The sequence below is a fragment of the Myotis daubentonii genome, chromosome 12, assembly GCF_963259705.1.
Source record: "Myotis daubentonii chromosome 12, mMyoDau2.1, whole genome shotgun sequence".
Classification (NCBI taxonomy): Eukaryota; Metazoa; Chordata; class Mammalia; order Chiroptera; family Vespertilionidae; genus Myotis; species Myotis daubentonii.
In genome coordinates, this window is record NC_081851.1 from 18774501 (window position 1) to 18795538 (window position 21038).

The window sequence follows — 21038 nt, forward strand, 5'->3', positions numbered from 1 at the left end:
CTCCCTCGAGCTCGCCGGAAGTTGTTGCTGCGGTTTCCGGTTCCTTCCACGGGGGACATTGCTCGCGGGCAGCCGGGTCGCTGCCGTGGCGGCCGGAAGTAGCGCGGCGCTGGCCGGCGGCAGGCGCTGCCATGCCGCGGTATTATGAGGACAAGCCGGAGGGCGGCGCGTGCGCGGGCGTGAAGGAGGACCTGGGCGCCTGCCTGCTGCAGTCCCACTGTGTGCTCCAGGTAGCGCGCGGGCGCCTCGGCGGCTGTCGGCGGGGTCGGGGAGGCGGGCCGGCGCGGTGTCCGGCCGCCCTCGCCGGCGGTCAGCGCACCTGACCGGGTGACGGGTGCTGGGTGCGCACGGCAGCCCCGACGTAATCGGCTTGGACGTATCCGCTGTGGGAGCCTCGGGTCCCTCCGGTTTTAAATGGGAGATCACGACGCCGCCCCGTTGGATTTTTGTTAAGATTAAACCATTTCGGTTAAATAAACATTGATTGAATGCTGCCTTTTCCACATACAGAGGGCAGTCGGTGGTGTGCAAGTGGAGATACAGTTTCAGAAAGGTGCTGTTACTGAGAGAGAACTATCCCCAAATGGTCCTGACCATGAGGCTGTGTCGGTGCTTCTGGTCCTGGTTCACGTTTGGTTTTCTAGTTTCAGCAGCCGGCCGACTGTAGACGGTTATGGACCCGAGAGGGTACCTAGCCCAGCTTCCCGGTGCCCGCGAGGCCCGCGAGGACACGGGGGCCGCCCTCGCCCCTGCCGGCTGCCTCCGGGCGGCACCTCCCGCGCAAACGCCCCTTCAGCCCCTGAAATGCCCGCGCAGCGGCTGCAGGACGCCGGGCACAGCCTGGTCTGAAGGGAAGGACAGGCATGTGAGGAGCCAGGTTCCTGCGCGAAATGCTGTGTGAGCACTGACGTAATAAGTAGATTTAGGAGAATTCCTTGGGAGCCCAGTGCAGAGCGCCTTATTTTATCAGAGTGCACACCCCCCACTGGGGATGTGCCTGCAACCGACATGCCCTTGACGGGAATCGAACCTGGGACCCTCCGCAGGCCGCCGGGCCATCCACTGAGCCAAACCGGTCAGGGCCAAGCTGGGTTGTATTTTGGCAGTGATTGAATTTATTTAGCAAACTTTTGAGTGCCACGCTCCAGTACAGGGGCGCCCGGATGTATGGGACAGGATGAATGGGACACGTTCTCTCCTGTGCAGAAACGGCACCTCTGGAAAATGAGTGGGGCCAGGACAGGGGGCACAGGCTGTGCGGTCCCCTGTCGGTAGTGGCCTTACTGACGCTGAACTGGGTCACCGATGCTCATATGCAGCCCCGTAAAGGGAAGGGCATGTACAGTTTGTGGTAAATTCATCCTGAGCGGTGACTTCAGCTGGCGTGTAAAAGGCAGTACCCAGGCAGAACAGTGTGTTTTGCAGATCCAGGAAAACAGTCTGCCTTTGGTGGTTTGGGGGAGTGGTTGCAGTGGTGGGACTGGGGTGTCAAATCTGCCTGAGGGGAAATCTCTGATTACGCTGAGCAGGTGAAATTTGGGTTAATATTTTTTCCTGATGCATGAATGCACCAGGTGATTCTATTTAAGTAGTAAGTACTTCGTCTTCATTAACATCTATCTAAAGTGTTTCGTAATAACACTAACATTGTTCTGATTTTAGAGAACCTTACTTCTGGCTGTTTGAGCTTTTAAAGTAACACTGAACCGGGTCATTTTTATCCTCAAAATTGCTTGACTCATTTTACATTGGGAACTCACTTTGAGTAAGAAGATATAATGATCTTCCTTTATATTGCCAAGCACTGCGTAAGGCTGGTGTTTATAAGCAGTATATGTTCTACTTTTATTAATATTTCTTTAATAGTAAAATAATGTAAGATTTTGATTTTTCCCCTCATGAATTGCAAATCATAGCTTGATGTCATTAAACCTCATATAATTCAAAAAATTCAAGCTCAGTCTTTTTCCAGATGTTTTATATATTTAGTAGAGGCCTGGTACACGAAATTCATGCACTGAGGGGGTTTAATCCTTCATTTCGGCCTGTGCCCTCTCGCAGCCTGGGGGCCCTCGGGGGATGTCCGACTGCCATGGAGGTGAGAGAGGCTCCCGCCACTGCCACTGCGCTCACCGGCCTTGAGCCCAGCTTCTGGCTGAGCGGTGCTCCCCCTGTGGAAGCGCACTGACCACCAGGGGGCAGCTCCTGCGTTGAGCGTCTGCCCCCTGGTGGTCAGTGTGCATCATAGCAACCAGTGTTTCTGCCATTTGGTTGATTGGCATATTAGCCTTTTATTATATAGGATTAGAGGCCTGGTGCACAAAAATTTGTGCACTCGGGGGGGAATAGGGGGTCCCTCAGCCCGACCTGTGCCCTCTCTCAGTCTGGGACCCATCGGGAGATAACGACCTGCTGGCTTAGGCCTGCTCCCGGGTGGCAGAGGGCAGGCCCAATCCCTAGGTGCAGCCCCTGGTCGGGCTCAGAGCAGGGCCAATTGGGGAGTTGGGGCGCCGCCCCTGTCATGCACAGAGCAGGGCGGATTGGGAGGTTGTGATGCCACCCTCAGTCACGCTCAGGGTAGGGCTGATTCGGGAGTTGGGGCACCGCCCCCTGTCACACTCAAGGCAGGGTCGATGGGGAGGTTGCAGCGCCACCCCCTGTCACGCACAGAGCAGGACCAATTGGGTTTGGGGCTCTGTACCCTGTCACGCACAGAGCAGGGCCCATCAGGGGGGGTTGGGCCTCCGTACCCTGTCACGCACAGAGCAGGGTCGATCAGGGGGTTGGGGAGCTCCCCCCTGTCACACACAGAGCTGCAGGGCGATCAGGGGGTTGGGGAGCTCCCCCCTATCAGGCACAGAGCGGGGCTGATCAGGGGGTTGGGGCGCCTTCCCCTGTAACGTACAGAGCAGGGCGGATAGGGAGGTTGTGGCCCCGCCCCCTGTCACACACAGAGCTGCAGGGCAATCAGGGTGTTTGGGCGCTGCCCCCTGTCACGCTGATCCTGGTGCCGGGAGGCATATTACCCTTTTACTATATAGGATAGAGGCCTGGTGCACGGGTGGGGGCCGGCTGGTTTGCCCTGAAGGGTGTCCTGGATCAGGGTGGGGGTCCCCACTGGGGTGCCTGGCCAGCCTGGATGAGGAGATGATGGCTGTTTGCAGCTGGTCACACACCCTTCAGGGTGGGGGTCCCCACTGGGGTGCCCGGCCAGTCTGAATGAGGGGCTGGGGCTGAGGGCTGTTTTCAGGCTGGCAGGTGACTGAAGCTCCCAACCGCTCCTTTTTTTCTTTTTTTTCCTTTTTTATTCTGGGCCAGCTTTAGCTCTGAGGCTTGGCTCCAGCTCTTAGGCCTCCGCTGCTGAAAGCAGGTATCTGGTTTGTTTGGGTTCTATAATCGAAACACTGTTTCAACTCCAGCTCTGAGAGCCCGTCTGGCTGAAAGCAGGTTTCTGGGGTTTTGTTTAGCTTCTATATTTGTAACAGTGTTTCAGACTGCAAGCTCAGAGGCCAGCAGCGGCAGGTGGGGAACGTTGGAGTCCTCCGTCACTGAAGCAAGCAAGCCTCATGTTCGCTTCAAGCTGCCTGGCTGCCAGCTGCCATCTTGGCTGGCAGTTAATTTGCATATTGCCCTGATTAGCTAATGGGAAGGGTAGCGGATATACGGCTAATTACCATGTTTCTCTTTTATTAGATAGGATTTTAAAGAAAAGTATCCTGTGGAAACCAGTGTTTTCAAGACCTCAAGAGCCCCCCTAAGTGCCCAGAATTAGTTTACACATTTTTTAAAAAAAATTCTGGCCTTTTCTCTTTTAAGTAACAATAGTCAAAATGAATTATGAACTATCTCTTACATAAATTACTATTTTCCTCATTTGCTTTTAAAAAAAGAACTGTTTTCAGAAGGGCCGTTATGCAGTTTCTGAGGAAATTTCCAGGTACTTATATTGTTTTATTTGTCATAGGAAGGAAAATCCCCTCGGCAGTGTCTGAAGGAAGGAAACTGCAGAGCTTTGAAAAATTCATTTTTTGAATGTAAAAGATCAATGGTAAGAAAAGATTCTTAAAAGCTTACGTTAAAAACTAGCTATGTAGAATTAAATATGTGAGTGACTTGTAATTAATAGGTGGTAGTGATGTTATTTGTAACTTGAGGGAGATAATGTTAGGTAGCTTCATGAAAACCCATAGCTGACTATTATTCTTCCACTACACTAACCATAGCTGCTGACCTTTGTGAATTTCTAAAGATGAAAATGAAGTCTTGGCAAGTATAATTTAAAGTAGTAATTCACTATTAGTCCTCCAAGAAAAGACTAATGTTACACCTAACTAATGCAACTTCAATTATACATGTTTGGCAAAAACCTGAAACAATTTAAATTGTGCTGGTAATTTTACTTAGTATTTCAAACAGTGAGCGTAGGACTCAGACCGAAGGTTAGATGGGAAGTTTGAATTATCTTTTGCACATAGTACAAAGCATCTCATCATCCTGATTATGATTCCCATGTTTAAAAAGTATTCGTTTTTTGAAAATATGGCTCAGCTTCGTGTAGTGATCAGATGAAGAAATGGCTGTCTGTCCCACATTGGTTATGTTGGACTCATTAATAGGGTCTGTCTGTAAAATAATTCCTTCCTGTAGAATTTCTAGGGAGTGATATTGACAGCCTATGCAAATTTGCCTTATATACTCTTCGCCTTCCTCCTCCTAAGAGGCTATACTGAGAGGCTTAATCCTGTCTGTCATCAAATGAGTAGGTAATTGAAGGATTTTTAATCCCCAAATGGCTGTGTTACTTACCATTTTTCAAGGCTCGTTCTTTTTTCAGTTGCTATTTAAAAATTTCAGATACATTTGAGTATTAACCTAAACAAAACTGAAGTAGAAAATAGTTTGCTAGAACAACATATATTGAATTTAATTCAGAGAAAAAGGTCAATGTAATTTATAGTAAACTTGAGGAGAAAATCCTTATTGTGACCTTAAATGGAACTTGTTTTTAATGCCAACTTTAATATTTTGGGTTCTTTGTGGGGTTTTATGGTAGTTCTAACAATTGCCTTTAAAAAAATAATTCTAGTCTTTGTTTTCTGTTTCTCCTTCATTCTACTATCTTTAGGTTTAATTTTTTCTTTTTCTAAAGCTTTAAGATAAACACTTAGCTCACTTATTTTTCAGTCTTTTTGCATATGTGCATTTATATTAAACTAGAGGCCCGATGCATGAAATTCGTGCAAGAGTAGGTCTTCCTTCCCCCAGTAGCCAGCACCAGCTTCCCTCTGGCACCCGGAACCCGAGCTTCCCTTGTAGCCCAACTTTGTCCGGAAGGTTGTCCAGAAGGACATCCAGCCTAATTAGCATGTTACACTTTTATTATTATAGATGTCCAGAATAGACAAATCTATAGCAACAGAAAGATTAATAGTTGTTAGTGCAGGTGAAGGGGGAAAAAGGATTAGGAAAGAATGGGAAGAGATTTTGGTGATGGTTGAGTATGCTAAAAACTTTTGAATTGTACATTTAAAATGAATCCATTGTATTGTTGGCAGGAAATGGCACCAGGCGTTAGAGCAGTGGAGTTCAGCAACCTTGGTACATGAGTTCTGGCTAAGAAAGAATTCAGATGCAAGACTCAAATTATAAGAGAGTTTATTTAGAAAGTCACAGAGCTAGAAGTGAGCCATAAACGGAATGGGCTCAGGAAAGGAGATATAGAGGCAAAAGAACTCTTGGATCATAGGAGAAAGAGAGGCCAGGAAAATGCCTGGGGGAAGGGAGTGGGGAAAGGCACAGGCTGCTCCACAGGAAGAGCTTTGACAATTGTCTTCTTAATTGTGCTGAAAACGGGCTTACTTCTTTCCAGTAGTGATGCCCCTTAGCAAACTTGTATTTAATTATGTTGTACAAATTTGATTTAATTGTACATTTATTTTCAGTTGGATGCCAGATCAAGATTCAGAGGAAGAAAAGGATATTGATAACTATTATGTTGAAACCAAGATGAATACAACAAGGATTTCCTCTGGTCATTAAAACACAGAAACCAAAGTTGGAAACATGTTTTTCCTACACCTGTTTGGTTGGACCTGGAGCCCTGGAGAGAATGCATGATTTCTGTTTTTAATATCTATAAATAATTTTATTGTTTTGAGTTATTTTTAGAAGAAAAATGTAATTGAGCAGTTATGAGCAAGGGAGCATAATAAATGCGTTTTAAAAATGGTTTTAAAACTATTTTAAAACCAGTTTTCTCAGTGGTTAGAGTGTCTGCCCGCAGACCAAAGGACCATGGGTTTGACTTTGGTCAAGGGGATGTACCTGGAAGGGGCACAGGTGGGAGGCAACCACTTGATGTGTGTGTGTGTGTGTGTGTGTGTGTCTCCCTCTCTTTCTCTCCCCCACCTCTCCCTCCCTTCTAGTCTCTGATAAGCAATGGAAAAAATATCCTCAGGTGAGGATTAACCAAAAATAAAAAAGGAATTGTCTTAAAGCACAAAGATAGTTATTTTCAAACATGATTCAACCAAATGACACACTTTGTACATCCTTTGTGAATATTCTGAAAGCCACTATTGGGACTGTTAAAATCAATAACATGGAGCCTGGGAGAAAATGTCTATTGGGAAAGTTTAGGATAAAACTGTCTTTTATTTCATCTGTCTTGTTTAGTTGTTATAGTAATAAGTTTAGTTAGTATAGGTTAGCATAAGCAAACTCCATTTTGTATTAGAGTGAATTTTAACTTTACTTAGAAGTGAAACTTAACTTGTGTGTGTGTGACCCTGGTAAGTACTTTGTAGCTCCCTGCGTGTGCACTCCTGATAAGTGCCTTGTAGCCCCCTGCGTGTGTATCCCGGTAAGCCCAGAAGCCACCACCGGAGCACACTGATATGAGACACTGAAGAAGCCCACCCACCTATTTATTCCATAAACCTTTTTGAGTAGCTCCTTTGCAACAGCCATTACATTTGCTGTTTTGGACACGGAGTAACATGCTGGACAAAATTAAAGGTAAGTTAGCATGATGGATAGGATATACATGATATAATGATCATATATATTAAAAATTGTATGAGGTGAAGTATTTTCCTAAAAGGGCCACTCATTCTGTGGAGAGAAATCGCCAGAGAAAGGCCTTGGAGAAATGAGAAGGCTGAGTGATGGTGGTCCATATCAGAGAGAACGCGGACATGCGCCTGGGCTGTGTGCATGGCGTTATGGGTGGGTTGAAGCGATACAGATCTTAGTGGCTGCTGGGATGTGTTGGGCAAGGGAGAAGATGACCCCAGGGTGGAAGGCGGGGTCGTTTATCAGGAAGGCTCAGCCTGTGTGGAGGAGGATGCAGAAGTTTGGTGTTGACAGACTGTTGGAGACACTCATGTACAATAGGATGTGTTTGGATCTGGACTTAGGCTCAGGTGGACCTAGAAATTTGGGAGTCATAAGCAAATAATTGGTCATATATTCCATAGGAATAGATAAGGCTTTTTGAGAAAAGCATTCAAGTGAGAAGAAATTTAAGGACAGAAACCTAGGGAATACCGTAATATTAGTGGTGGGTGGAGGATGACAAGCAAATCAGTGAGGAGGGAGGGATGGTAAGCGGTAGGACCACCAGGAGGGAGGCACAGAGCCAAGGGATGGCGAGTGCAGGGAGCAGGAAGCCATGGAATGCTGTTTCTACATCCATCTCGCTGATAGAGATGTCTTGCCCTAGCCAGTTGGTGGATAGAGCGGCGGCCAGTGGACCAAAGGGTCCCAGGTTCAATTCCAATCAAGGGCACATACCTCGGTTGCAGGCTCCTCCCTGGCCTGGGCCCTGATTGGGGCTTGTGCAGGAGGCAACCAATCGATGTGTTTCTCTCACATTGATGTTTCTCTCTGTCTTTCCCCGCTCTCTTCCACTCTTCCTAAAAATCAATGGAAAAATATCCTCAGGCGAGGATTAACCAAAAAAAAAAAAAAAAAGTCGTCTTCTTCACTGTGGAAGTTCTCACTGTCTCAGCTTTCTTTCCCTTTGTTACATGATACAACAGCGTGTCAGCACCATGAGGTCTGTATTTGAATGCAGACCTGCCAAAAAGGCCCCTTGGGAGCCTGTGCAGGAAGGAATCCTGGCAGAGATAGTGCGGAGGCACGAAAGGAGTCAAGGGGAAGTTTGCAGTGTGACTCCTGTACCTCCACGCTCGGGATTCTGTGTCACAGCTTGGGTAGTGACAGCTGTCATAATAGGCAGAGTTACTGCCCATTTGCCAAATTTTAGCAGAGGATGGGGAGGGGCGTTCTACCCATGGACAGGGACGGGTACGCCAACTCACCTTCAGTAAAGTCAGGACTTGTTTTCAAAACAAACATCAAAAAGAAAAAGGTATGTTTGACCACATTCAAGTTTAAAACTTCTCTATCCCCATATCGTAAAGCTAAAAGACAACTGACAAATTGGTTTTAAAACTTGGCAACATATGACAGATTGATATGCAGTATTGTAGATTACAAACAATCCATGAAAATGACCACCACTCCAATGAAGTCACAAAGTAGAAATATAAATAAAAGTATAAATGATGTTCAGTTTTCACAATAATCCAAGACATTGAACTTGAAACAAGATGCCATTTTTAACATCAGTAATAATAAAAGGAAAAGGCACATGCAACAGGTGGGAAGCCTAACTTTCTGGGAATAATACAGGCAAACCTCATTTTACTGGGCTTCGCAGATACTGTGTTTTTACAAATTGAAGGCAAGACCTTCGACCAGCAAAAAGATTATGACTTGCTGAAGGCCCAGATGATGGTCGGCATTTTTAAATAATAAAGTAATTTTTAATTAAGGTAAATACATTGGTTTTTTTAGACATAATGCTATTGCACACTTAATGGATTATAGTAGAGTATGCACATTTATATACAGTGGTAAACCATAACATTAGTGTGACATGCTTGTGATAGTCACTTTATTGTGGTGGTCTGGGACCCAAACCGCCATATCTCCGAGGTATGCCTGTATGAAAAATTCAAAAATTTAAAAACATTTACACTGTCCTTTAATTGTACATTTCTACTGTCAGGAATTTATCCAAGGGAAGTCACTGGGGACATGTGTCTAAAAAAAGGCACAAGATGTAATCTGGTTATAAGGAACAATCAAACCATTAATGAAACATCTTAGCAAGTGATGCAGCAGATCACCAGGCACCCAGAGAAGATGTGACCCACATCAATGGACGTGGCCAGGAACATCTAACATGTACTCAGCCACGGCGCCTCACAATTGCCTTGTGAAGAACGGACTGTTGTGTTCATACTTCCCACACGAGGAAGCAGAGCCTCAGGGCAGGCAACTTGCTCAGTCACCAGCCAAGGAGTGACAACAGGATTGGACCTGGGGCTGTGTGAAGTGGACGTCCACGCTCTTAGTCCCACCCTCCTACACCCCTTTACTTCCAACTGAGTGAAAACGGTCATAAAACAATTCTCTCATGGGCCCGTTTACAAACACCAAAGCACGCAATGCAGCGCCCATTAATAATCGTCCAGTCAGGTGCCGGCCAGAGAACCCGTCCTAATGCAACAGAATGAGCCAGGCAAGACCAAGTTTAATGTTCTCGTCAGTTATTTATTATCCTTCTAAAGACTAGCACATTTATAGCATACATGGCTTTGAATGAGCTAAGAATATATAAAACAGTACATGTTCGTATATAGTAATACTGGCCAAAACAAATAAATAAAGGTACTTCAGTGCACGAAGCTTGGCAAATACAACTGCAGGGACGAAACTACTGCACGGCACTTGTGTGCTTCAGAGGGAACCAAAGGCAGCTGCTGAGGCGCTCTGACCCACAGCGCCAGGTCTTCAGGCCGCCGTGCTTGTTCAGTGGCCGAGGAGCACACTGGGCGGGACCGCTACTTTGTGGTGCCCGGAAGACCGCCTTCCTGTGCACCTGGGAACTCCAAGCTCCTTCCCGTCCCAGGTCCCAGGCACTGCCAGCACCACGACCACTGTGGCCTTGCTCGGCAGGCGAGCGTGGTAAGGGTGCGGCGGGTGCCCTGGGAGGCTGGCCGCACGGGAGCCACAGGGCTCAGATGGGATTCTGGAGCCTGAGCGTTTCCTACATGATTAGCCAAGTCTTAAGAGTTTTATGATGTGCATAATATGAAGCCAAAATTGGAAAATAATTCACAAAAAAGGTGCCCCATGCAAAACTGCTAACAGTTGACTCAACATCTGCTATATTCCCTTTTGATAAATGCAGGTATTTAATGCTCTTCAAACAATAACAAAAATATGGGTGGCACTTAAGAAGACAAGGGAATATATTAAAAGGTAGTGATGATAAAATAAAAAAAGATGAAAATATAAAAGATACTAGAAAAATTACAAAATGGTGAAGCGGTGAGAGGGGAAAGGCTGAGTCAGCCATACTGGAAACAACAGGGATGGGCCCAGAGAACCTGCCCCGTCCCACCTCTGCAGGGGCGTGGTGGACGCGGGTTTCTCTGACAGCGACAGGAGCTGCAGCCATCCCTCATGGACGCGTCCTCCACACCAGGCCCCATGCAACCCGTGGGAACGTCCCCTCTGTGGGCCTCAGGACACGGCAAGCGCCGCCTGCGCACTGGCTTCCGCGTGGGCAGGGATCTGTAAGGCCATCGAGTGGCACCCTCCCTGCTGTTCACCCCTGTGTCCTGCCATGGGCAGTCTTGCCTGTGCCTCAGCTCCCCAGACCCAAGTTTGTTACATGTTTCCAAGTGGCATTTCTAAAGGAGCCTGAAGAATAGTTCCCAGAATCTTAGACACAGGGATTTCCTAAGGATGCACCAATCATTAGGATCAACATCTTCAATGTGCCACATATATTTCTTTTACAGCCTTTTAAATAACATATGAACATAATCATCACAATAAACAATTGATAAAACATATAAACTGAGGAAAAAACTCTGCTATGTGCAGATAAGACTCATCATCTTATAATAGATGACCAGACATCATTTTCTATGAAATCCCTGTTTTATGGCCCATTAATCCCTTTCAACATCTCATTTTCAGAGCTAATTTCAACTTTCTCAATAGTCACGTTACATAACAGGATGAGAAGATAGTAACAATAATTGCAAACTTAAAAGACACTTTCATCAGACCTTCAAACATGATTGTATTGATTTTTAGAAGACAATTGGGAAACCCACAAAAGGAAGTCTGTTCTGGAAAGATTTAGGCTTCCACTGTCTACACATAAATCCCCACTGCCGAGAGGTCCTGGGGCGCCCGGGAAGGGGGCCTGCACCCGGGCAGGGTGGGGCCAGGGTGCAGGTTGAGAGGACAGGCAGGCAGCAGGCTTCCTGTTCCCCAGCACACACCGTTCCAGAACTCAAAGGAACAGAGTGGCCCCCACTGTGTGAGCGGCTCTGCTGGGGTTACCTTCCCATAAAGTCTGTCTGGGCTGTTTCTCAGCCTGCGGCTCTGGCCCCGCCTGTGCCCTCACAGGATAATTCAGTAGAACCACCTGCTTTCACTGCCCGAGCCAGAGCTAGCCTCTCCCCAAAACTTGAATTAACATAAAACACTTATTGGTCTGTCCAGGATCCAACTGTTGACTATTTACTGTTTTACATTCAGATTTTTTAAAAGTAGATTGTAATTCAATGCTCAGTTTTGAGTTACTTAGTAGAAAAATAAGTGAGCAGCTGCCTAAGTGGACATTTAAAAAGTCCTAGCATCTCAGACCTACAGGTGACTACCATGACATCTATCTGTGAGGTTCTGGCTGCAGGCGGTTTAAATGGGCAGTTGTTACTATCCACACTATTGAGCCAACGTTACCTCCTACTAATTCCAACCGAATAAAAAACATGCTTCATAGACTCCTTAGTGAAATATTTTTTAAAAAACACAAAAGTAAAAACCAGTCCTTCAGGTCTTGGTGAAGAACTCGTGTGTGACACTAGAGGGTCCCCACATGTGTTATATGACAGCTAGAGAGGACACCGTGTGTTCAAGTTTCAACCTTGCCGTAAGTCCCTTCGGGAGGCCTGTAATGCTTGGGGAAAGCCTTCAGCTGCAGGGAATTAAATGCATATTTGCGACTTCCAACATTCTTCATTGTATTTTCTCTTCGACAACCCTCACTGGGGAAAAAACAAGCACAAGAAATGACAGCAGTAAAAAAGGAAAAAAAGAAAAGACTTAAACTAAGATGAAATGAACTGATTATTTTTGTAGCATTAAAAAAAAGGTTAATTTAAATGGGTGCCAGACTATTTGCAACAATACACACGTAAGATGGTTTCTGAACAAGGCAGTTAAGAAGCACAGCGATGGGTGCGTGTGTGGGGCTGAGTTTTGCATTTGCGAAAGCAGCACTGTAAGTGGAAGCAAACGTTTTTTAAAGTTAATGGTTTCATGTGTTTCACATCTACGTATTTCATGGTTCTGTGGTGGGTCAAAGATTCTGTTACATAACAAATTAAATGTAAAAGAAGTAGTGGGACTCTTACCAAAGCCTTTAAGAAGCTGCATCTTTCTATGTTAGCAACGCCACGTGACTGAGAAGGCTGTTCTACCGGCTGTCCCCCAAGTGCAAAGCCTTCAGTCCAGTGGGCCCAGGTGACGGCTGCCTGGAGGGTCTGAATGGCTATCAGGGCTGGAGTGTCGTGAAGGAGGGACCCACCACGTTTCCTGGTGGTAGCCGGCCACCTGGTTCTCCAGGTGGGCTTCCCTCAGGGTGGCCACCTTTCAGAAGAGCCAGTGAGAGCCCACAGGTGCCCTTTCATAGAGAAATGGTGCTGCATTTGGTGGGGGGTTGTCATGGTAACCCAGTGCGCAAAGCAAATGCAGAGCAAGAGGATGAGGTGCGCAGGCAGGCCTCATGGTCCTGAAGGACAGCATCGGGGGAGTTCTCTGGAAAGTGTGTATCAAATTCACAGGTAAAAGCAATTCTGAATATAAATGACTTTCTATTGCATGGTCTAACTACTTTTATATTTTCTAAGACTAGCAATTAAATCAACTAGTTATCAAATTTAGTACAAAACTCCCTCCTATGAGATGTAAAATTTGCAGTTACCAAGAAACAGTGATTTAAAAAAAATATTTCCAATCGTATCAACACCATTATATCATGCATTTTAAAAAAGATGTTATTGGAAAGTGCTTGAGCCTTTTAAAGTGAAAATGACATTCTCATTTTCAAGAACATGTGAAACATTTTGGGTGAGACTGTAATTTTATGCAGAAGCCTGGGTATTTCAGAAAAGTAGTCCCCTGCTTGTGATTAAGTAACTTAGTAACTCAAACATGCTTCCCTGGCCCCAGAGCCTTTAGGCCTCAGTGAGGTGTCACGGGCGTCCCAGGAGGCCCTAGAGGAAACGATGGCCGTGTTTGTCTACGTCCAATGATCAGGTAAGATTTAATTCCATTTCAACAGAAGCTTCAAGTTCTATGCCCACATCACGTAGTCTCCATCCTTAGCGCTGCTGCAGAGGCAGGAGAGGCTCCCTCCACCTCTGAGCTCACCAGCCCTGAGCCCGGCTTCTGGCTGAGTGGCACTCCCACTGTGGGAGTGCACTGACCACCAAGGGGCAGCTCCTGCGTTGAGTGTCTGCCCCCTGGTGGTCAGTGCACATCATAGCGACCGGTCATTCTGCCGTTCAGTTGATTTGCATATTAGCCTTTTATTATACAGGATATGCATACTTCTCAGAAGCCATCCATCAGAATCAATACCAAATTGCTTTGAAGGGGCAAAGAATAATTTGGGAACTTTGACATTATCTTTTATTTATAAGTTAAAGAAGCTAATTACTGGCTTAACTGGCTGAATGGATTATACCATAAACTTTTGGAGAACATCCATTTTAAATGCAAAATCAGAATGGAACCGAGACACAGCTCTGGTCTCCCCTCCTGTGGGCTCTACCTCTCAGAACGCAGCGGATGCCTCAGTGTCTCAGGGACCTGACATCGCCAGTGGCCAGGCCTCAGCGCTCACCTCACCTTAGAAGCAACCTGGAAACCAGCACCAAGCCTCAGCGATGCCCCTTTCCTAAACCACCTTCCCTTGTTTCATCCTGCCTACTTCTCACTAAAGCAGGAGAGATCTGGATAGATTTTAGCCTGATTTCATGAGTAAAAGGCCTTCATGAGATTAAAACTCAGCATGAAGGGTGGGCACACCGAGTCTCTTTTCTCAACTGTTCTCCCAAAAACCAACAAGCCACAGCCTAGGCTGATGGTGTCCTCCCTCATGCCGGCCCTCTCCCCCTACCATCCCCATCCTCCACCTAATGCCCAACCCACTGCAGCAGGAAGCAGCCCAGAGCGCCCCCTGCCTCCAGGCTTCTGCTGCTGGCATGGCCCCCCTGCCGGGCGGTGGGCCCCAGGGAGTCAATGGAGCCAGAGGATCAAGGAGGCCCAGGGAAGAGGAGGGCGGGCTGTCTATAGTCAGAGGTGAGCGCCAGGGCGCGTCACCCCGGGGGCATGGGGATCTCCCCAGAGCCGTGCCTGGGGGGCTGTGTGTGGGCTCTCCTTTCCCGCCCCCACATAAAGTGAACAAGAGTCATGTACACCACAAGCAGGAGAGCAAGTGGGCAAGGTCATTCTCAAGGACTCAGACCCTGGGGACCAGGGTCACATGCCCAGCCACTCCCTGGGCACTCGGAGACCCCCTGAGGGATGCAGGAACTGTGCCACAGCACGGCCACCCATTTGTTCCAAAAAAGGCAGTGTAACCCCTGCCCTCGCCCACAGTGCTCCAGCTGCCACAGTGCTCCAGGCCTGGGAAAGGGTGCGAGGCCTGTGAGGAGAATGTCTCCCACGGTTTGTGAATCGAAGTCTCCATCTGCATTCGTTACTCGCTGTTAACTGCTTCTGCGACTCCTAGGACCCAGATGCAGGTCTGATGCCAAAACAGAGAAACCCCAGGATAAGTTCTGGAAGTCTGGGAGGCGGAATGGAGAGGCCAGATTCTGTGGGGACTGGGTTTGTGTGCATGTGTGAGTGCCAAGTTTCTGGAAAAGCCAGCTTCTCTAAATTCACTCGTTTTTCTAGAATGGTAAAAAACCAAAAAACATTTTCATAAAAGACAGTGTGTGGAGCCAGCTAGAGGTCAAGACCAGATCACAACACCATCTGAGCTGGAAGACAGAGCCGCTGGGCGTTCCGTCTGCAGGGCCTGTGGGGCGCTCCCCAGTTCCGTCTGTCACCATCACGGTGTACAGCTCCTTCTGCCAAGCGCGGGTGTTAAGTCACCCCAGCTATGGACAGGGCCTTCTTAAAATTAGGAGCGATAATAGCAGAGACCAAAGTAACTCCTCTCGCTCACAGCTCCATCTGGCACAACTGCCCAACAGGCAAGCCTCATTTTTAGGTCATTTTTCTTTGACATTTGGTTTTTTCATTATTAACTACATTTGATTTCTGGAGAGAAAAGATGTCTGGACTTTAATCCAAATTCAAAGCTCTTTAAAATGAAGAATGCTACTTCAAGAAAAATAAACATGTATAACTTTAACAGCCTTTCATTACTCTATGCATTAATTCCCGTAATCGCTTTAACGGTCCTTAAGGATGTAGAAGAGTACATCGAAAGCCACATGCGATGTTATTTTGTGTGCCTCACTTGGTACAATGTGCTACTGTGTTCACAGCTTCTGTCATCTCACACTGGAAATAATAACCATGAGCAAGGAAATGTGATGATTCTGCACACTGTTTGCTACTGTAACTTAAGGGACTGCGCTTTGAAATGAAAGCAGGAAGGCCAGGTCCTATCAAAGAGGCTCACACAGCGGAGCCAGTTAAAAGCATCTGCCGTCCTCATTCCTCTTCAAAAGGAAAGGGAAGGTCAGCGCACATTCAAGGAATCGTATCAAATATACAAACTCTTTTCAGACAGAATTCCTTTCTCTTGGAAACAGGGCACGTGAGAGATACAGGTAACAAATAGCTTCACATCAGAAAGTAAGAGATCAGGTACCAGTGATCCAGGCCAGCTACACAACGCAGTCACAGGGCACTGTGAGAACATGTTACAAGCACTGAAAACTAGAGAATTTGAACAAACAAGTCCTCTTGGTGAAATATTCAGCAGGAATTTACAGTTCAAAACAACAAAGGGCAAACGGTAAGGCATGAACTCTCTCTCGGCAGACCCGCTCTGACACATCCCTCTGTCCAGGTAGGTGCCCGGTGGTGGGACATACTCTGGCACTTGTGTTTTCTTGTGACTAATTTTTCATAATGTCATTCATTTGCAACGCAATTTGGCCACCAGGTACGCTATGCTCAGAAACAGCCACACAATCAGTAAATTGGGGCTCAGCGCTAACAGCGGGATGGAACAGAGGAGGCTGGGGTCTAGTCTTAAGTCTCGGATGGGCACCAGGCCGCTCAAGTTCTTCTGGGTGACTACCTCCCGTGTTCCAATGCTGTGAAAAGGAAAAGGTTTGGGAGAAAGGAAAAATAAATAAGGAAATAAAGAGAGACACATGCAATGGATTTTATCAAAATTATGGGAAAAAGAGGAGAACCAAAAGATAAAATTTAAAAAAAAGGGATGAAACCACAACAGAAAAGGGTGTGACAGGAATACCAAAACAAAACCAGCAGTTACAAGAAAAAGGAGAGAAAGAGAAGTGGAAATAAGAAAAAGTCCTGTAGTCTACCGAACACACACACGTAGGCGGGCGGAATGGTTTTCCATGTTCACGCTCTCAGCCGCCCACGCACATGCGGCCTGCCATGCGCTCACATGCTGCGAAGACACAGACCTCAAATAGCAAGCTGAGCATGAAGAACCATTGGGTGACCTTCCCACAGGTGCCTGAGTGGCGGGGCAGCTGAGCTTGCCCACACTGCCTCTTGATGAGCGGATCAAACAAAGACCACTTACCTCAACTGTCAACCGCAGGCGGAGCCCCCGCCAGTCAGGCTGAGCAGTGGCAGGCAAGAGCTACTAGTGGCTCCAGCTTTTCAAGTTACTGTCCCCAAGAATGGCATCCAAACCAGCTTCCCTGGAAATTTGGGTTCCCCGCTTTGGGTGCTCCAGGAGAAATGCCTGAGGTGAGAGGCAGCCAGAACCACAGGACTCTGGGACCATGTGCCCTCTGCATGGCCACCAAGGTGGCGAGAGTGACAGAGCCCGCGGGCTGGGACACAGTGGCGGCCCCCAAAGACCCACTGGGAGAGGGACGGGCCAGACGTCCTGGGCTTGCCCAGAGGAAGCGGAAGCCTGGCTGGTCCTGCTGGGATGTGCCGCTCTGACAGGGACACTTTTGGGGCTGCGGGCACTCGAGGATGGTCCCCCAGCCTGGGCAGTCGGGGCATCTCTGTGGCTACGTAGGAAGGCCCACTCTGAGGGCTGCAGCGGCACTGGAGGCAGAGGGACCACCAGCAATGTACACATCTCTCCCCACTGCCTGGCCCAAGGCGTCCCCCGATAGCGTGAATATTTATGCCCCCCAATTAGGCAAATTTTGAGAGCTGGCTGTTCACATTTGTAGCATGGCACTGCCACTGCCCACCCTGGGCCTCCAGGAGGAGGTGCCCGCCCACTCCCCACCGCCCACGCCTGGCCTGCACGCTGTCCTCTCCCACCTGGTCCAACACAAGGGAGAAAGCAGGAGACCCGAAACCCACTCCTTCACTCGGGAGCATGGCCACTGCTGCCTGCTGCCTGCGCAGGGCTCTCAGCTGAGCCCAGGCCTGGCCACCACTGTAGCCAGAAATAGTGGCTGAGTACTCAGTCCCCTTGGGCTGGTAGTGTGCGCACACGTCTTCCCACCAGATCAAGCAGACACGGAAGCCACCTTAAAGCAAATGCGTGTGGCCAGAGCCCAAGGTGCCACCAGGTCAGGGGGTCAGGCAGCAGGTGCTGGTGCTGAGGATTCTGGGGTGAGCGGAGGCAAAACAGGATGGAATTTTGTTTTTACTAACTTCTTAAATGATTATTACGGTAATATGTATGTTCACTGTAGAGATGTCAGAAAATTCAGAGAAACATAAACAAGAAACTTTAAGAAGACAAACATCATTGGAGGTGGGTGAGGTCTGAGAGAGGCAGGGAGGCCAGGGAATGGTGCCTGTCCCTCAGGAGGCCTTCCCTGCTCAGGACCTGGGGTCCTCACTGCAAGGAAAGGAAACAGGCCGACAGCAGTCCGGAGCGCCCAGAAGGGTGGCAGGAGTGGTAACACCCCCAGGGAGGGAGTCCGGCTGGTGTGGCAAGTCTGTCGATTTGGCTGAAAGCCTTTCTAACCTAAGAAACCAACAGGAAAAATGTGGCTGGGAACACAGAAGTACGCGCACACATAATTTAGAGTGCTCAAACGGCCCTAGCAGTGTGGTTAGTCACATGCGTACTGAGGGGTTGTGGGTTTGATTTCTGGTCAAGGGCACATACCTGGGCTGCAGGTTAGATTCCTGGTCCTGGGGGGGGGGGGGGGGGGGAGGCAACCAGCAATGTGTCTCTCACATCAATGTTTCTCTCCCCGCCCCCTTTTACTCTCTAAAAATTAATGGAAAAAATACTCTTAGATGAAGATTAATAAAAAATAAGTAAAATAAAGTGCTCAAAACCATACACAGCTTAAATAGTCCATGACCTCATCAATTGGGTAAGTTATTCTATGCCAAAAATGATAAGGTCTATATTTATTTCCCTGAAAAATGCTCACAAGGTAGTTAAATGAAAAAAGCAGGCTAAGCCCAACTGGCATGGCTCAGTGGTTGAGTGTCCACCTATGAACCAGTAGGTCATGGTTCAATTCCCGGTCAGGGCACATGCCTGGGTTGTCGTCTCGAGCCCCAGTGTGGGGCGTGCAGGAGGCAGCTGATCAATGATTCTCTCTCATCATTGATGTTTCTGTCTCTCTCTCCCTCTCCTTCCTCCCTGAAATCAATAAATATATTTTTTAAAAATAATAAACAGCAGGCTAAAACAAAAGGTAGAATTGCACATATAATTGTATTTGTGTGTTTTGTTTTCTGTATTATTCAGGGGCTGGTTAACCAATGTGTGAATTAACTACACTCACACCTGTATGTATGCATGCATGTATGTAGGTAGGTATGTATGAAAGAATATGTACCAAATGTTAGTACTGTTACTTGTTAGTAGTAGGAATATGGAAATTTTTTTGGTATGTGAACAACCTCTACTCTAACTTTCCTATAAGGAATATTGACTAATCACGTGACAGGAAGTAAACAGTGCTTCGTGTGTTGTGAACTGTAACACTAGCTGTGCACCTGCAGGCCGCGGGCGGGCCAGTCCCTGTCTCTCGGGAGGCCACTCTCCCCCTGGCCTCCAGAGGCCTCTGTGCTCAGATGCAGCCAGAGGAGTTCTTGTTTCACTGGCTAACACCGGGCAGAGGTCTGCGTAGCGACTGCTCACCGGGCTCCGGCTGGTCTACCAAACGGTGTGTGCTCTGTGCCGCGGAGTCGGCTCCGACTGCCGGCGACCGCAGGGTGAGTGACGTCCTCAGAGTCCTGTGTCACGCCCTGCTCAGCCCTGCAGGCTCAGCCCACGGCTCCTTATGGAGCCGATCCTTCCCTTACTGGGCCTGCTCCTCCTGCTGCCCTCTGCTTCCTGGCATTACTGCTTTTCCAAGGAAGCCTGCCTCTCACGATGTGTCGGTTTAGTTGTTCTGCCTGCAGTGATGTTTCAGGCTTCACTTGCTCCTTAATGGACCTGCTCCTAATATTTGCCCCGACAACCGCAGGCACCCCCTCCACTGCTCCTGCTCCTTTGCTGGCTGAGGTCTGCATGTCAGCAGACTGGCCCCCACCAGCTCTCAGGTGCCAGGACACAGACGTGGCTGGGAGCACCAGGACCCTGGGCCTGAGGCCTGAGCTGGTCAGGGACAGGCAGAGCCTCCAGCTTCCCGAGGCTCAGAGCGGGGAGGTGTGTTCTGAGATGGCAGAGGGGTGTGAGGAGATTGGAAAGCAGAACAGGAACAGAACACTTTCACTTTTACAAGGCGCTGTGATCAAGAGGCAGGGCTCAGGCATGGCACTTGTGCATCGCTGTGAGAAGGTCAAAGGGCAGAAACATACAGAAAGGATAAGAGAATTGAACACTTTAAGGAACTTGGAGAGAGGACAGATGGCACAGACATTTGGTGGAAGTGACAGCTGGAAAGGAGGCTGACAGCATTGGGGACCTCAGCGAAGGAGGCGGACCAGGTTTCTTATCCTTTCTTTGGTATGTGCGGTGCGCTCCCCGGCATCGGTGGGTAGCAGGCAGCCTTTAGTGTCGGTTTCACCCTGCAAACACGCTGCTGCCTTGGAATCAGAGCACCGTTAGGGCGAGGTCGCCACTGCCCGGGCAGGCAGGGGCTACCATTACCACAGAGCACTCATCTGACACTTTGCTCAAAAAAGCAAACTGTGTCGACTGCCAGAGAAGCGGAGCAGACCAGTGCCACCTGCAGACAGCTCTTGTTGCTCCCATGAGCAAGGAGACATCTGATGCTGTGGCAGCAGGTGCATGCTGAGCACTCTGCTCTAACTCACACCCGCAGCAAGCAGGTGCTGGGATGCCATGGGCCAGAGGCTTTCCCTGGCTCCCCCTGACCCGAGCTACGTCTCCCTGTGTCGGTGCAGTCCTGCTCTAGGCTGCTAGCTCGTTACATTCCCTTGGCTGAAAGGAGAGCGCTGTCTCCATTTGAGAGCGCCAGTAGTTTGACTTCGTAGACGCTAGTGTATTTTCCAAAGTCAAACCAGAGCATGACGCTGGAGCGAGGGGGCTGTGCCGGGGAGCGGGGGCGGCAGCGGGCGCGGCAGGCACGCACTCACCTGCGCATGCACTCCAGGGCCTGGGTGAAGACCTGCGGGGCCATGCCGTGCTCGTGCTGCAGGATCAGGCACTGCTCCAGCGTCACCGACATGGCTGTGCGGTCCTTGGCGCTCTTGCAGCTGGTGAACCGGACCCCGTTAAGACGGCGGCAGATCTGCCCACAGGAAAACAAGCCACGCTTAGAGGGTGACTCTGCAGAACTAGAGGCCCCACATGGGACAGAGGCTCCAAG

At 48.4% G+C, this 21038-nt stretch overlaps 2 protein-coding genes across 15 annotated transcripts in view; one reads left to right on the plus strand and one right to left on the minus strand.

The window, feature by feature from the left end:
- The first annotated feature begins 23 nt into the window (after window positions 1-23).
- LOC132213033 (cytochrome c oxidase assembly factor 5) lies at window positions 24-6503 on the plus strand. The gene is made up of 3 exons (XM_059659016.1): window positions 24-230; window positions 3965-4048; window positions 5943-6503. Exons 1-3 carry the CDS (start codon window positions 132-134, stop codon window positions 5982-5984), a joined length of 225 nt encoding a protein of 74 aa, XP_059514999.1. The 5' UTR covers window positions 24-131; the 3' UTR covers window positions 5985-6503.
- Window positions 6504-9603: 3100 nt separating this feature from the next.
- INPP4A (inositol polyphosphate-4-phosphatase type I A) overlaps window positions 9604-21038 on the minus strand; it is a 122921-nt gene continuing 111486 nt past the window's right edge. For 8 of the 14 annotated variants that reach the window (XM_059659024.1, XM_059659022.1, XM_059659026.1 and 5 more), the window contains 2 exons: window positions 20806-20960; window positions 12210-16439 (listed from right to left, as the gene is read on the minus strand). In XM_059659024.1, the coding sequence (XP_059515007.1) occupies window positions 16259-16439; window positions 20806-20960 (336 nt within the window). In that variant the 3' untranslated portion in view covers window positions 12210-16258. Of the gene's footprint in view, window positions 12141-12209; window positions 16440-20805; window positions 20961-21038 lie in introns of those variants that run through there. The other 6 variants (XM_059659023.1, XM_059659027.1, XM_059659021.1 and 3 more) reach the window with 2 other exon arrangements.

Bases quoted from the DNA above. Each gene is read 5' to 3' on its own strand.
- LOC132213033 (XM_059659016.1), top strand. From the start codon at position 132: ATGCCGCGGTATTATGAGGACAAGCCGGAGGGCGGCGCGTGCGCGGGC. The intron at 231-3,964 runs GTAGCGCGCGGG...TATTTGTCATAG, and splicing joins AGTCCCACTGTGTGCTCCAG to GAAGGAAAATCCCCTCGGCA. The intron at 4,049-5,942 runs GTAAGAAAAGAT...ATTTATTTTCAG, and splicing joins TTGAATGTAAAAGATCAATG to TTGGATGCCAGATCAAGATT.